The sequence below is a fragment of the Lepisma saccharinum genome, chromosome 28 (genome assembly GCF_977018435.1).
Source record: "Lepisma saccharinum chromosome 28, izLepSacc3.1, whole genome shotgun sequence".
Taxonomy (NCBI): Eukaryota; Metazoa; Arthropoda; class Insecta; order Zygentoma; family Lepismatidae; genus Lepisma; species Lepisma saccharinum.
Window position 1 is genome coordinate 6,313,874 of NC_139256.1, and position 14,507 is coordinate 6,328,380.

At 40.9% G+C, this 14,507-nt stretch overlaps 1 protein-coding gene across 1 annotated transcript in view; it reads right to left on the bottom strand.

Moving 5' to 3' along the window:
* LOC145981026 (C-Maf-inducing protein-like) overlaps positions 1-14,507 on the bottom strand; it is a 266,610-nt gene that overhangs the window by 69,122 nt on the left and 182,981 nt on the right. Inside the window, exon 4 of the mRNA XM_083114123.1 lies at positions 13,730-13,801. Coding sequence (XP_082970249.1) covers positions 13,730-13,801 — 72 coding nt within the window. The remainder of the gene's footprint in view (positions 1-13,729; positions 13,802-14,507) is intronic.

The following is a 14,507-nucleotide window of genomic DNA, read 5'->3' on the forward strand; positions in this document are numbered from 1 at the left end:
GATAAATTTGTGTTGTTTTTTTTATACCTCCCAGTTGTAAACACGTTTTGGAGTGGGTCATTGCGTTCCAGGACATACCGGCGAGCACTGGCGGCGATTTGGGGGAGGGCACTATGCTAAACCTTATCTACCAAGGGAAAGTAAACTGTATTTGCCCCCCAGTTTTGGAACCCAATCGCCGCCACTGCTGGTAAGGTAAAAATTAAGCAGCAGTAGTAAGAGTATAAACTTCTCGAAGTTCACTTTATGCTCAGAGAGGCTAATCGGGACTGGGCCTACAGTTTAAAGTGAGATCCGAATCGCAAAGTTTGTGTATGTTTTGTTAAGCTGCGAGTTCACATTCCTGCCGCCAGGCGTCACTCGAAGTGTTTTGGTCTCCAGGATCACCGGACCTTACACCGTGCGACTTCTTGTGGGTTTTCATCAAAGGTAGGGTATTCGTTCCAGCGATGCCACGTAATATCGCAGCCCTAAGTGAGCGTATAATCGCAGCGATAGACACTATCGAGAGGCCCGTGTTGATGCAAGTGTGGCAAGAAGTAGACTGTCGTGTCTGTTTGCCGTGTCACCCGTGGTGCACACATTTGTAGGTGTACAAAAAAAAAAAAAAAAAGGTTTACTTGCAATAAAATTTTGTAACCCATCAATTATTTCTGGAACACCCGATATGTTTATAAATTAGGAGAGATATTTTTATGAGGAAGGGGTTCGTAAAATTACCTAGAGCCGCCATGCACTCTGGAAGAACAAAAAAGCATTCGCACAACGATATATTTTCTTTAAAAAAAGTAACATGCAGGGTGTTGCAATAAAAAGGTAACTCAAAGTATGTAGAACGCACATTGTTCAGTTATCTTTTTTGCAACACCCTGTAGAATAGTGCGCTGAGCCACATTCCCAGTGACAATATTACCATGTAAAGTGCTTTTTGCATGGTTTTTCTTCGGTAGCTTCATTAGAGCTTGAACAACAAATGAATGGAGGTAGAAAATGCTCGTGTCCAACGGCGGGGGAAACCGCCCTCGCGTCCAAACAGCCAGCTGTTGCGGCTGCATCGATTTGACCCAGTTACCACCCCCTCCTCCCCTGTTGTTGTAGCTGAAGGCCAGGGAGCTATCGATCCCTCGGATCCACGGATGCGTTTCTGAAATTTCGTGCAGGCGCCGAGCGACAATTGCTTCATGGCCTCGGGCGCGAACGAAGGAGGCGAAAACGGTAATAACTAAGGCGCATTTTTATGTATTAAAAATGTACTAAATTAGTTATTTTCACCAAAACATGGACATAAAATTGTAAAAATTCACCTTTTTCATAATATAAGACACTACACGAGCTAAAATACAGTACGGTTACAATTACATGAACTGAAGGCCTCGTTTTGTAAAACATGGTTAAGTGACATTTTGGTAATTTTTGAGTTACAAAGTAAAATGCGCCATCCTTCAGCTTTCGAGTGAAATTGCCATGTCATACAATTTGCATTGGACTCAGTGAAGCCTTGTGAAATTGGTAAACACAACACGAAAACATTTTATCTACAGTATAGCTTCTAAAAACCTTTCTTCTTAATGAACTCAGAAGTGATCAAAATGTCACCATGTTTTACACCCGACCCCTTCAATTGTAAAACACCACAAAATGTGTTTTCATTTTCTGTTTCCAAAATAATGAATAACAAAAGTTTGTTGTGAGTGTTCGAACGTGAATTTCCTCAGTTATTCACAAGAATTTCACCCAACTCTTTCGGTCACACGGAAACACGTAGTTATTCTAGAATATGGAGTATATGTTGAGAAATGTTCCGAAATATGGAAATATCTAAAAATAACTAAAATATGTAAAATATGAACCAAAACCTAATACATATATAAATATGGAAAATAAAAACGAGATTTTTCGAGTCTACATGCCATGACGCGCAATGACAATACAAAATATAACCGATTTCAGTTTCATATATAAATATGTATTTACATATAAATACGTTACCTGGTAATATCTAAGGCCCGGATTTCTATGTAGTCAAAACATGCAAAATATGTACATAAATATGCAGAAAAATCGCTGATGTATGTAAATATACTGAAATATGTAAAAATATGTAAGTGTATTAACCCTATCGTACCCGAGGGGGGCTGTCAGGCAAACCTCTTCTATTTTTCGATTTTTCGACAGATTCTTTTTATAAAAAAAATGAAAATAAATTATATTGGTCCCTAGCGTGTTCTCAATATATCTGAATTACTCTTGTTCATAAATCATAAATGTAACGTAAATAGGTGCAAAATGCACTTGGTGGGCCTATCAAGCGCCATCTTTGAATGTTGTTATTCCATTCGACACACACTTGCCAGGGAGAGTGTACAATTGGCTGGTAATAATGTTTTTTTGTAATTATTATAACTAATAAACAATACGTTGAGTTGTCAGCTTCCGGTTGTGATTTGCTGCGATACAATAAGATTTGTACAACTTTTAAAACCTTACACAATTTTCTATAACCAAATGGGTACATGAAGTTACCTCACTTTATTTTTTATTATTTTTGTTACTAGATATTGCAATATCTTTATTATATATTACCAGTGGCGGCTATTAGGGAGGGCGTGGGGGTAGTAGCCCCAACTTTTTGCCAATTTTGCCCCCACACTATGCTAAGCCTTATCTAGCAAGAGGAAGTAATCTGTCTTTCCCCCCCCCCCCCCAAGTTTTTGAACCCAATCGCCGCCACTGTATATTACTAATTTCTCCGCACTAGGGTTTAGCAATCTTGGAACGATACACAACATTTTGTGTAATGATTTCTCTATCAAATAATAATATATTATGACATAAATTGTCCTTTTTATTCAGTTTATTAAAAATCTACGAGGTGTGGCTAGAAGAAACCGGACTGTTGCTACAAAATCTTTTGTTAGTTATTTTGGACAATGCGAACATTATCCCCTTCAAAGTACTCACCTGCACTATCGATACACCGCTCCATAAGAATCTTCCATTGCTGGTAGCAGTGCTGGAAATCATTTTCTGAAGCCATGCTCATGACCTCCGTCGCTTTTGTTTTCACAGATTCTACGGTCGTAAATCTGGTTCCTTTCAGTGCTGATTTGACATTTGGGAATAAAAAAAGGGTCGCACGGAGCCAGATCCGGCGAATAGGGTGGATGTTCTAACACTGGGATTCCATTCGTGGCCAAGAAAGCCTTGACTGACAATGCCGTGTGGCAGGAACATTGTCCTGATGAAGAATCCATGACTTGCCTTTGCACAAATCAGGTCGTCGTCTTCTTACTCGCTCACGAAGGGTCGTCAGAACCGTAATGTAATAATGTTGGTTGACTGTTTGACCTTCGGGTATCCAATTAACGTACACAATCCCGCGGATGTCGAATCAATTCACCGACATTTGCAATGTTTGATTCCGTTTTTGACGTGCAAGGCCGTATAGGACGCGAGTCCTCCGCGATCACTTCTCGTCCCTCTTTAAACCTTTGAAACCCCTCAACCACTTGCTTGCATGATAAATACTCATTTCCGTACACTTCCTTCAACAAACATGGCGAATTTTCCGAGTTTCATAAGAAACTTCACATTAATACGCTGTTCCACTTTCATATTTAACATTTTTGCCACGGAGCACAGACGTACGGTAAACTTCGCCCACAAGCTACAGCGGAACTGAGCGCCGCGCACCCTGGGCAATCACACAGTCGATAGGCAGGACATCACGTTATACACTCATGCACCGCTTGACCTTGACGCACTTGCCGTTTGTCGACAGCAACATCAATCCGGTTTTTTTTCTGGCCACACCTCGTATAAGCAATTAACGGCGCATTTCAGTATTACAATTAACACCCATGAAGAAATACGCTGTTACCGAGTCGACGCTTTTCCCAACATGTTTTGTACTAGACATATTGTACAATAATGAACGTCGTACAGCAAAATGTACTATTAATTAAATATTACAATTATTACAATAAACGGACAGAAACGCTTAATAGTATTACAATTCTAGGATGAGTACTTTAATAAGGACATATCTTCAATGAATGGAATTCACATTTTTCTCTTAAAAAGAGCACCTTTATTGAAATATCCAGTGAAAACGAAAAGAACAGATTAAACGGGCACCGCGGGACAATGGGGTTCGTGTCCAAAAATACTTTGCGGGGATTGCCCTCTCTCGCCTCGAAGGCCGTGTGTTCCAGATCAGGTCCCAACCGTAATCCTCCAGACTACCCCGAAGATCATGATCCGAGCTTTAATTGCGAGGCCCACACATGTTTGAGGGCCTATGTATAGAAGCAGGGGAATTTTTGGAGTCCCCACCACAGCAAAATCTCCAAAAGCAAGCCAAATATTTTCATTATGGAGAACAAAATGCATCATCATAAAAATTTAAATATTATTCCATACGACATGCACTACTCGAAACAAATTCGGAATATTCGGTGGAAGGGGTTGACTTAGGTCCTATATCCAGAAAGTACAGGGTGGTCCAAAAGTGTGGAAACACCTGAATAAAAATTGAATGGCATTATATTTCCAAAAACTAACATCGCAGGTTTGTAATAGGGGTGGAGGAAAATGTTATAGGGCATATGACGATGACGACCGCCATCTTGAAATCCGCCATCTTGAATGCAACTTTAAAAGTCATATATAAATCTCATACGATGTCGCTTTAGGACCCATCACACGAAAGCTCGCCCCAGGTAAAGTATAAACGCAATTCAGTCCATCACAGTGATTAAAATATTTTTTTTATAATTCCTAATTCCTAATAAAAATATTTCAATTGTTTGAGTGTTGTATAAGATTGAGTAGTCGCGTTGGTCTAGTCGGTAGGGCGTCTGACTGCCAAGCGGGAGATCCAGGTTCGATTCCCGGGATGGATGATCTGAGGTCAGAATTTCCGCATAAAGCGGCTCTGGGGCTCACCCAGCCTGAAATCAATGGGTATCTTGGGGGGAAAAAACCCTGGGAGGGTGGGGTAAGGGCGGCCGAGGCGTGGTGCTGATCACATCACCTCCAAATTGGACGAGATTAAGAACTGTGCCTTCATGCCACGGTGCTATATGCACGGAGAACTTTACCTTACCTTGCCGTTGTATAAGATGAATATTACTACATAATGCTACTTCTACTCTTGTGAAGTTTTACAAAGTACAAGTTCCATTATTCCGAAAACGTATTGGAGAGGGATTATTTATATTTACCTTAATATGGCTTAACTTATTGCTTTCTATATATTAATTATATTCATTGTATATTAACCACACACGCCCACAATTTCTGTACCATAGTAAGTTTCCATATATACGTGTATGGGTGTGTGTGTGTGTCTGTGTGTATATATATATATATATATATATATATATATATATATATATATATACACACACACACACACACACACACACACACACACACACACACACACACACATACCACATACATACATATATTACATTTAAATTTAAGTGTCTATATATCCCAACAAATGCAATAACTAAAACGATGAACCAATTACGAACAAAATTTGTTTTTCTAAATAAATAATTTTGAGTTCTTTAAAAAAATTAAAAGTAAATTTTTTTCTGAGCCTAGAAAAAAATTGGGAAAAATTCACAGGACAATGCCCGCGACTAACCCTTAATGACATCCCTTCTTTGATCTGACAGATTGCATCTGTATATTTGTACTCTAATGTATTAGGCGCATCCAGAAAGTAAGTTTCCCACTCGCCCACAGGTGGCAGGCCATGCGTATTGAAACCGGTTTTGCGCATGCGTGAGAGGCACATGCCCTGGCTAGTGAATGTCCTAGAAGACGCCTCTCGAAAGTCCTCAGTAGCGTCGCGGCAGCGATGAAATATGGTGGCTCTTATTCCATCTACCACTGAGTGTGAGGTTCGTTCGGTGATAAAGTTCTTGAACGCACAATACATACAGACGATCGAAATTCATCGTCAGCTGTGCCAGGTATATGGGTCAGACGTCATGAGCAAGCAGATGGTGCGTCGTTGGTGCAGGACATTTACTGAAGGCCGGCAAAATGTGCATGACGACGAGCGCAGTGGGCGACCATCGGCCGTTATGGACGAGCTTGTGGAGCAGGTGCAGCAGCGCATATTGGAGGATCGTCGCGTCAAGATCACGGAACTCAGCAGCCATTTCCCGCAGACTTCTCGGTCGTCGTTGCACGACATTGTTACCAAACGCCTGTTGTTCCGGAAATTGTGTGCCCGGTGGGTGACGAAACAACTGACGCCCGAACACAAAGGAAAACGCATGGGCACGGCGCTGACATTTCTGCAGCGTTACCATTTTGACGGTTTTCTCAACCGTTGCATACAGCACCCCAGAAAGCAAGCAGCAGTCCATGCATTGGCGTCACAGTGGATATCCATGCAGGACGAAGTTCAAACAGACTGTGTCGGCGCGCAAAGTGATGTGCACGGTGTTCTGGGACAGACAAGGCATTCTTCTCATTGAGTCTCTGCCCAGAGGTGAGACTGTAAACGCTAACCGTTACTGTGAAACACTGGGGACATTGCGACGAGCCATTCAGAATAAGCAACGCGGTAAGCTCAGTGCGGGGCTGATCTTGCTGCACGACAATGGGAAGCCGCATGTGACTAGGCGCACCTCAGCTCTTCTGGGCAGGTTCGGTTGGGAGGTTTTCGATCATTCATCGTACAGCCCGGATCTCGCTCCAAGTGATTGCCACCTGTTCTTGCACCTGAAAAAGTTTGTCCGGTCAACATTTTCACAGTGACGAAGAGGTTCAGACGGCTGTCACACAGTGGTTCGGCGCCCAGGCGGCGGACTTCCACGACACAGGTATACAGAAGTTAGTCCCACACTATGACAAGTGCCTGAATTCCGGGGGAATTATGTTGACGAGTAACTGGACTAGTGCTGTATCTGTGGCAATAAATAATTGAATGAAATAATGTTTCCCTTTTGTGCACGGCCCCAGGGAAACACTTTCTGGATCCGCCTAATAAATATGATAAAATAACAGACAATAATGATGATGATTTGGAAACAATACCAACCACTAGCGACTATTTTGTGAGATTCAAATGCGGAATCTATATAAATTTCGTAGCTTGCATTAACACTGTGCTCCAACTTATCAAAGGCCACTACAAAGTAGCCAGAACAAGGCACAAAGAATAATCTCTGGTGCAGATCGATACATACCTAACATTCAAAGCATTAGTCCAAGAAACGATATTTAAATTCATGCAACGCGAATGGTTGAAATTCACAACCAACTCACCACCATAATCCGACCATAAATACCATTAAGCGAAAGAGGTCCTAGAAGACGCATTCACACAATGGCTAGACTTAATTATGAAACAAATCCAATATGCCAGTATATAATGTAATCTAATCAAAAGGAAAATCAAGCAGTGTTATGTCTGGAAAGTACTTGGATGAGTGACAGTCTACTCTATCGAATCAAAACATTTCAATTACTGTTAATTAAAAAGTTTACTACATAAAACTCGTCATGTTCGGAGTAAATTAAATTAGGACTATTGCCCTTCTACCTGGTCGTAAGGCAATACGTGGCAATAGAAATATAACTGTACAATGTTTCAAGATGCCCATACCCAAGTAACATGACAGCCGTGCGAACGGGAATATAAGAGACAAAAATGAGAATTGCAACCAAGTGATGATGATATGGACACAATACGAACTAGAAGGCAGGGCAACAAAGTTGTCGAAACTTCGAAATAACATAACCCGCCATGATAAGTCTTGATCTTGATCAGGACCTTTAATGATATCGCCCACAAAACACGGCCCTTCTAAGGACCACAAAACGATCGGCACTTCTATGGACCACAAACACAAGTCGCCCCTTCTAAGGACCACCATTACAGAACGGACTCCAAGCGACAGTAGCAGGAGCACCAGAATGCCATCACCACTAGCAACACTCCAGTACCAGAACCACAAAGCAGATCGATGTCACGGAAATGACACTTCTAGCACAAACTCGTCAGGAAAAATCAGTCAGTCAGTCGGTATCTGCTGGAAGAGATTTTGGCCTTGAAAGTGGCTGAAAATTTTCTCACGAATGGAAAGAGCTTCGTCTTTAATGTTCGGTTTGAGATAAAAAAAAATTTAAAAAAGCTTGATAGCTCAGATGTTGCCAACCAGTGACGTGCCCAGGATTTTCGAAAAGGAGGGGTTATGTACAGTCAACGGCAAATTTAATAGTAGGCAAATTGTCCATCACTAATTTCATTACTCTTTCATCCACACCCTGTGTTGCTTTCAAGGAATGAATTTCTGTTGATTCATAGCAGATTATGTCATCTGCCTATTGTTTTTACTTCAATTCATGATCATCACAATGGTGATGGACAATTTGCCTACTATTTCTTTCGCCGATGGGTCTGCACTTTTTCTGGTAGTCAGCCCTCATTTTGCATCTTTTCGCACTTTTGGCGTTCTTTTTTTTTAGGAACACTGGGTCAAAGGGGGGTATGACCCCCACCTCCTTGTAAGCGCTCCAACATACTATCAGCTTACATGATTTATGTAAACTTTTCGTATATTTCCTATGGGAATAAGTTTAAAATGTGTTCACTTTGAACTAGTCTCAGTGACTAAAAATGCATATTCTGCCTCGAGCATTGTATTAAAAGTGCGACTGATGAATATACGAGGGTCGTCCAGAAAGAAAGGAACGTTTTGGTGTAAAACACAAACGACAAATGATGCATGAAACAAAATTATTGTACAGAAACTACACGCCTTACCACTCTACGATCATTATAAAATTCAAGTATAATTCCCGGTTTTCAAGGCGAACGTTCCAAATATTCAAGGGTACAAGCAGATATTTTCTCTATTTCCACCTTACGTATTACCGCCTCTCATCACACATACACACACAAATAGTACATATATTAACAATATAAAGGGTCTGTGTGATTCCAACGTATCCAAAAATTTATTCAATTAAACGGTATATATATTTGAAATATTTAATTTAAGGTGCAGAGTTTACAAGACTCGAAATACATCTACAAACACAAGTCACAAATGTTACGGGATATACTGATGTACGAAAAATTGTTAATTGTATAAGAATTTCAAACCCAAATTTACCTAATGAACTTCAAGATATCTTATCTTGCAATAATCTTCAGCCTGTCATATAGATTGTTCAGCAAAGGACATCAATAAAATACAAGGATCAAGAGAATTCTGTTCTATTTTCTACGCAGCTCTATATTCCCTCCTCGATAAAAATAAAAAGCTAAACTGTGAACTTGCCTCAGGGTATTAATAAATATGTATAAATTCAATGGGATTGGATTAATTGGATTTATAAAAGTTGCAATTTTTTACGTCTATGGAAAAACCGGTAAGTACCCACCCTGCTTACTCTACTTTCCCACATATTTGCCATACCCATTCATGCACTTAACAAAGCTGATACCAGTTTGTTGATACCGCCATACCCTGTCCACTCACCATAGACTACAGTCTATTGTTTAATTAGAACTACCATTATTAGATCTTGCAGTGCTATTAAAATCCCGAAATAGTTCCGAGGACAAGAAAGTTAAACTGTTGATGCATCGATAATTAATTACCTAAAAAAATAGTCTTCAATCATCTGGATATTATAAAGGGAACCGAACGAAGACGGAACGTCATTAAAAAATTACGTCATCATTACGTCAATCATTCCTTCCTTGAACTTTAAAAGAGAGCAGCCGATCCATTTTTCGCTCGTTCCTTAATTTGCGAAGGAGGGATCCATTTCGACTAGTTTGTTAACATTGTTAAGCTCTCATGGCGATCTAATGTAACTGGTTTGACGTCAACGGGATTGGCTAATTAAGGCTCCCCGTGCGACTTCATTCGCGGAGGCGGCGTATAAAGTTTCGTAGAAACTCTCTTATACCTTGGCACGCCCAGATATTGACTGTGGCGTTAATGGGCTGTAAAGCTGCAGACGTTCCATGGGGAGAATTCTTCCGGAAACTACGAGCGTCGCCGCTGTGCCGAGGGAAAAGTGTGTCTTCAGAAATATGGTGGTTCTGATACAGCGGCGGCGCCATGATTAATCACATAGATGTGCTGAGGGGGTGCGGAATGAAATTTAGGGGGTGCTATGTTGGAAACAAACATAATATGTACACTTAAGTCACTACTTCAGATAATTACCACTTAACTTTTAGTAAGCACCTATGAAAGTATGCCAAGGAAATTTAAAACTCCTAGTGACTATCAGGTTCTTTAAAATTTAAAAATTAAGGATACTTTTGTTAACATCATAAGTCCTGAGGAGCTAAGTAATAAATAATTTATGTTAACAGTTATTTAGCAAATAATCCTGGACACTATTTTTATGGAATGATAAACATTTCGACTCTGCCCCCCAAAAGTTAAGCCTCAAGTTCGTACCTACCCCCCCCCCCCCAAACCACAAAGTTCCAAGTTACGCCGATGTCCACGATTGATTGAGTTGGTGTTTTAAGTCCACTTTGTGCACAGTAAGGCTAATCGATACTGGACCTACAGTTTAAAGTGGCATCCGAACCACTATACTATGCCTCCACCGGGAATCTAACCCGGGACCCCTTGATTACAAGGCGACGACGCCACCACTGCGCCATCGGGGAGGCACCCCATATCCACAACTACTTGTTATTAAGTTTGAAACGAACAAAGCCTGTTCAAGGAAGGCCAATGGCATATAATGTGTCTTACACTCGAAGAAAATGGTCATGTAGTGTAAACATACGTGGGTTGGAAATTTAATAGCGGCAACACTGCTGTATATACGCCATGATACAGAACCGATGCTTCTCACTTATACCACATGTTAGTTTGATACCTAAGCTACCTCCCAGTAAATGGACTCTTCCTTCCAGCACTAGGCGCATGCGCAGTGACGAGAGGAATAGAGTATCGTTGGAGTTGGTCTACGTTGTGCAAACAGAAGCCACTAATGTGAAAGTTCTGGTGATTCTCGCCATACCTCCAGGACAGATTGTCAATGCGCAGGGTTAGTGTTCATTTTTGGAACATAACGTGCGACCTGCGTTGCGAAAGAAGAGAGGACACTTTCTGCTGAATCCTCCCATCATTTTGCAGGACAATGCTCGGGCGCACGTAGCTCAACCCGTGGCTGATTTGTTAGCTCGATGGGGCTGGCAGATGCTCTACCAGCCCCTGTGACATTATTATAGACACGCAAAAAAAAAAAAATCAAGTAGTCACTTCATGTAATGCAACACTGCAAATGTTAATTTTGTCTTCGGTTGAAAATAGGTTTTGAAAAAGGGGTGCGGAAGAACATTAAGGGGTGCGCGAGCACCCCATCACACCCCCTGGCGCCGCACCTTTTCTGATACTATGCTAAGGAACAGTCTTCTTGGCAACCAAAATGTTCGGAAGACATAAGAGGCGCCGAAGAGGGGGACGGGGGCGAAGAGGTACCTGTGCACCCCTTTCCGAATTCCCAGTTTCATCCCAATAGTAATAATAACAAAAAAATGCAGGGTGTTTCGCTCGCTCTCGGCTTCTGATTTACGCTTATGAAAATGAAACTATTGGTCATAATACAGGGTGATTTTTTTAAAACTCATGGTTTTCTTTGTTGTGTAAAATTTGTAAATGAAGTATTATTTCCATGCGGTTTGTGACAAATGAATAGGAAGGATGGGAGATTTATTGGAGTATGTTTACCGGTTTATATGCATCCCGGGTAATATCGCCCACGCCTCAACAAAACAGCAAATATTCACCAGTGTACCCTACAATAACATTGAAGTATTGGATTCTTGCTAAACTGAATTAATGAAAATGAGTTCTTTTTTTTGTATTCACTCAAACATAAATAAAACAAAAATTATGGCACAGACATATGACATAGCATCTCACTTTTAAAGAAGGTGCTGAAAGTGTCGACCTCCTTCCTGTAAACAAAGTCGAACACGCCGTTCCATGTTAAGGGCTGTCTGACATAGTGTTTCTGCGCTAATGTTCGCAATTTCAGTGATAATGTTCTGCTTCAACATTTCCAGGGATGTAGGGTTGTTTGTGTACACACGTCCCTTTAGGAAGCCCCACAGAAAGAAGTCAAGTGAAGTTAAGTCTGGAGACCTCGGAGACCACAATCCCTTTGAAATAACCCTATTCGCAAAGAAACTTTCAATCAGTGCCATACTGTCATGCGATGTATGGCATGTAGCACCATCCTGTTGAAAATAACCCTGTGTGAGTTCAATGTCGTCCAAACTTTCAACAAATTCCATGAATATTGCCCTGTACCGCTCTGTGTTCACTGTTTCATTGAAGAAGATTGGACCCACTATACGTGATGCTGAGACAGCGCACCACACCCCAACTTTCTGTGAGTGCAACGGAATTTCGATTACACTATGTGCCTTCATGGCGTGGTGCTAAGCACAGGGGAGCACTTTACCTTTACCTTTTTACTATGTGGATTTTCAGCTGCCCATATCCGTGTATTCTGAGAATTAACATATCCAGAGAGATGAAACCACGCTTCATCAGTAAAACACGTTATTTTCAGAATATCAGGATTACGCACAATAAACATTAAAAACCAACTAACTACCTGATGTGATTTTCAACGTTTAACTTTATCTGGATCCTTCAATTCTTGAACAGCTGTAATTTTGTACGCCCTTAGTTTCGCAGTTTTCGCTTCCTTTTGACATGTTGAATAGCTATAGCTGGTTTCTTGTGACAAACGACGGAGAGATTTCTTGGGCGACCTCAAGAGTCGAGCACCGACATCTTCCACAACACCTGCCCGCAGGGTCCGATGCTTCCCTGTCTCACTCAGAAGCGATCCTGTTTCTTCCAATTTCTTCACTAGCGACAATATTGTGTTCCTGTCTGGGGCAGAACGTGAGGCAAATTTGTCTCTAAATGCCCTTTGCGTAGCAACAACAGAATCAGTTTTCCAAAAACTTTTCACGATAAAGACACGTTCCTGCAAGGAGTACACCATTCTTACTGTGTGTCCTGATCACAATAACGCAACTTTCCAGCACAACAATTACGCAAAAGCACACAAATTTCCAGCACAACAATATAACAGCTCAGTTTCCTGCTTATTGTTGACAATGGCAACGGTGCTATCTACAGGAGGAAACTTAAACCTCCGCACTGCATCCAAACCCCCAGACCATATAGACGCGAAAGGTACACTGGTGAATATTTGCTGTTTTTGTTGAGGCGTGGGCGATATTACCCGGGATGCATATAAACCGGTAAACATACTCCAATAAATCCCCCATCCTTCCTTATTCATTTGCCACAAACCGCATCGAAATAATACTTCATTTACAAATTTTACACAACAAAGAAAACCATGAGTTTTAAAAAAATCACAAATTTGCTACGGATATATCTTGGTGTATGAGAAGCATGGTGACTACAACCAGTTCTTGTAGAACAGCTTTTTTTTCCTCGCAACAAATGCAAGGTTCATCTCGGGGTTTCGTTCAAGCAAAACAATTCTGCTATAAATGTAGAACATAATGTTTGCTATTATGTAATGATGTGTTGTAATGTTACTGACAATCATTTCCGTGAATATTGATGATTGATGAAAAACCAGAATTGTAACTACTAAACAGTTGTATAGATCAGTACATGTACGGCATAAGAAGAATGAATATTGAAATGCATTTTCTTACCTTGAGTTCCTTAAGTATAACTTCCGGTCTCGTTGTCCGCTTCAAAATATTACGATATTTGAACATGTTTTTCTGCAAAGAAAACAACAGACATTTATTATGGGAAAACCTGTCTGTATTTTCAAACACACACACATAGTTTGAAGTGGAAATTGTTAAGTGTGGAATGTTTGGTAGAACCTTCAGACTAGCTACGAGGTGTTCATATGGAGACAAAGATTAACTAGGAAATGTCCTGCGAACATTTATTCCGGAGGACGGCAATATATAGGGTCCGGCAATATATAGCTACCACTTTCAAAGGTTGGTATTCCCTACGGCTCCGCAATAGGGATGAAACCTAGTTTGCTAGGTAAGAGCACGAAGGTTCTGTAGCAATTGAGCGTCGGAGCCCTGAACACCCTTGCTTTTCTGGTGGAGGCGTATTTTAAAAGTAATGTCTGGTACATTGTGTAGTAGCTGCACAGCACACACTCACTGCCTGCGATTTCTTTCTCCGGACGTACCTCAAGAGTCGAGTTTTTGAACACGTATCCATAACAGAGACCCTGAAGGAAAGAATTAGGGAAGAAGTGCAGCCAATTCCACCTGCAATGTGCTGGTGTCTGTAATGGATAATTTTGTTCGTCGACTCCGTGAATCTACAACACGGAATGGTGGCTAACTACCTGATGTGATTTTCAAAAAATAAGACGAGGTCGTGTTATTGTTTTACAAATGACATTATGCTACATATCAATTACCACAATCTTGTTTTACATTAGCTGTATTGTGTTAC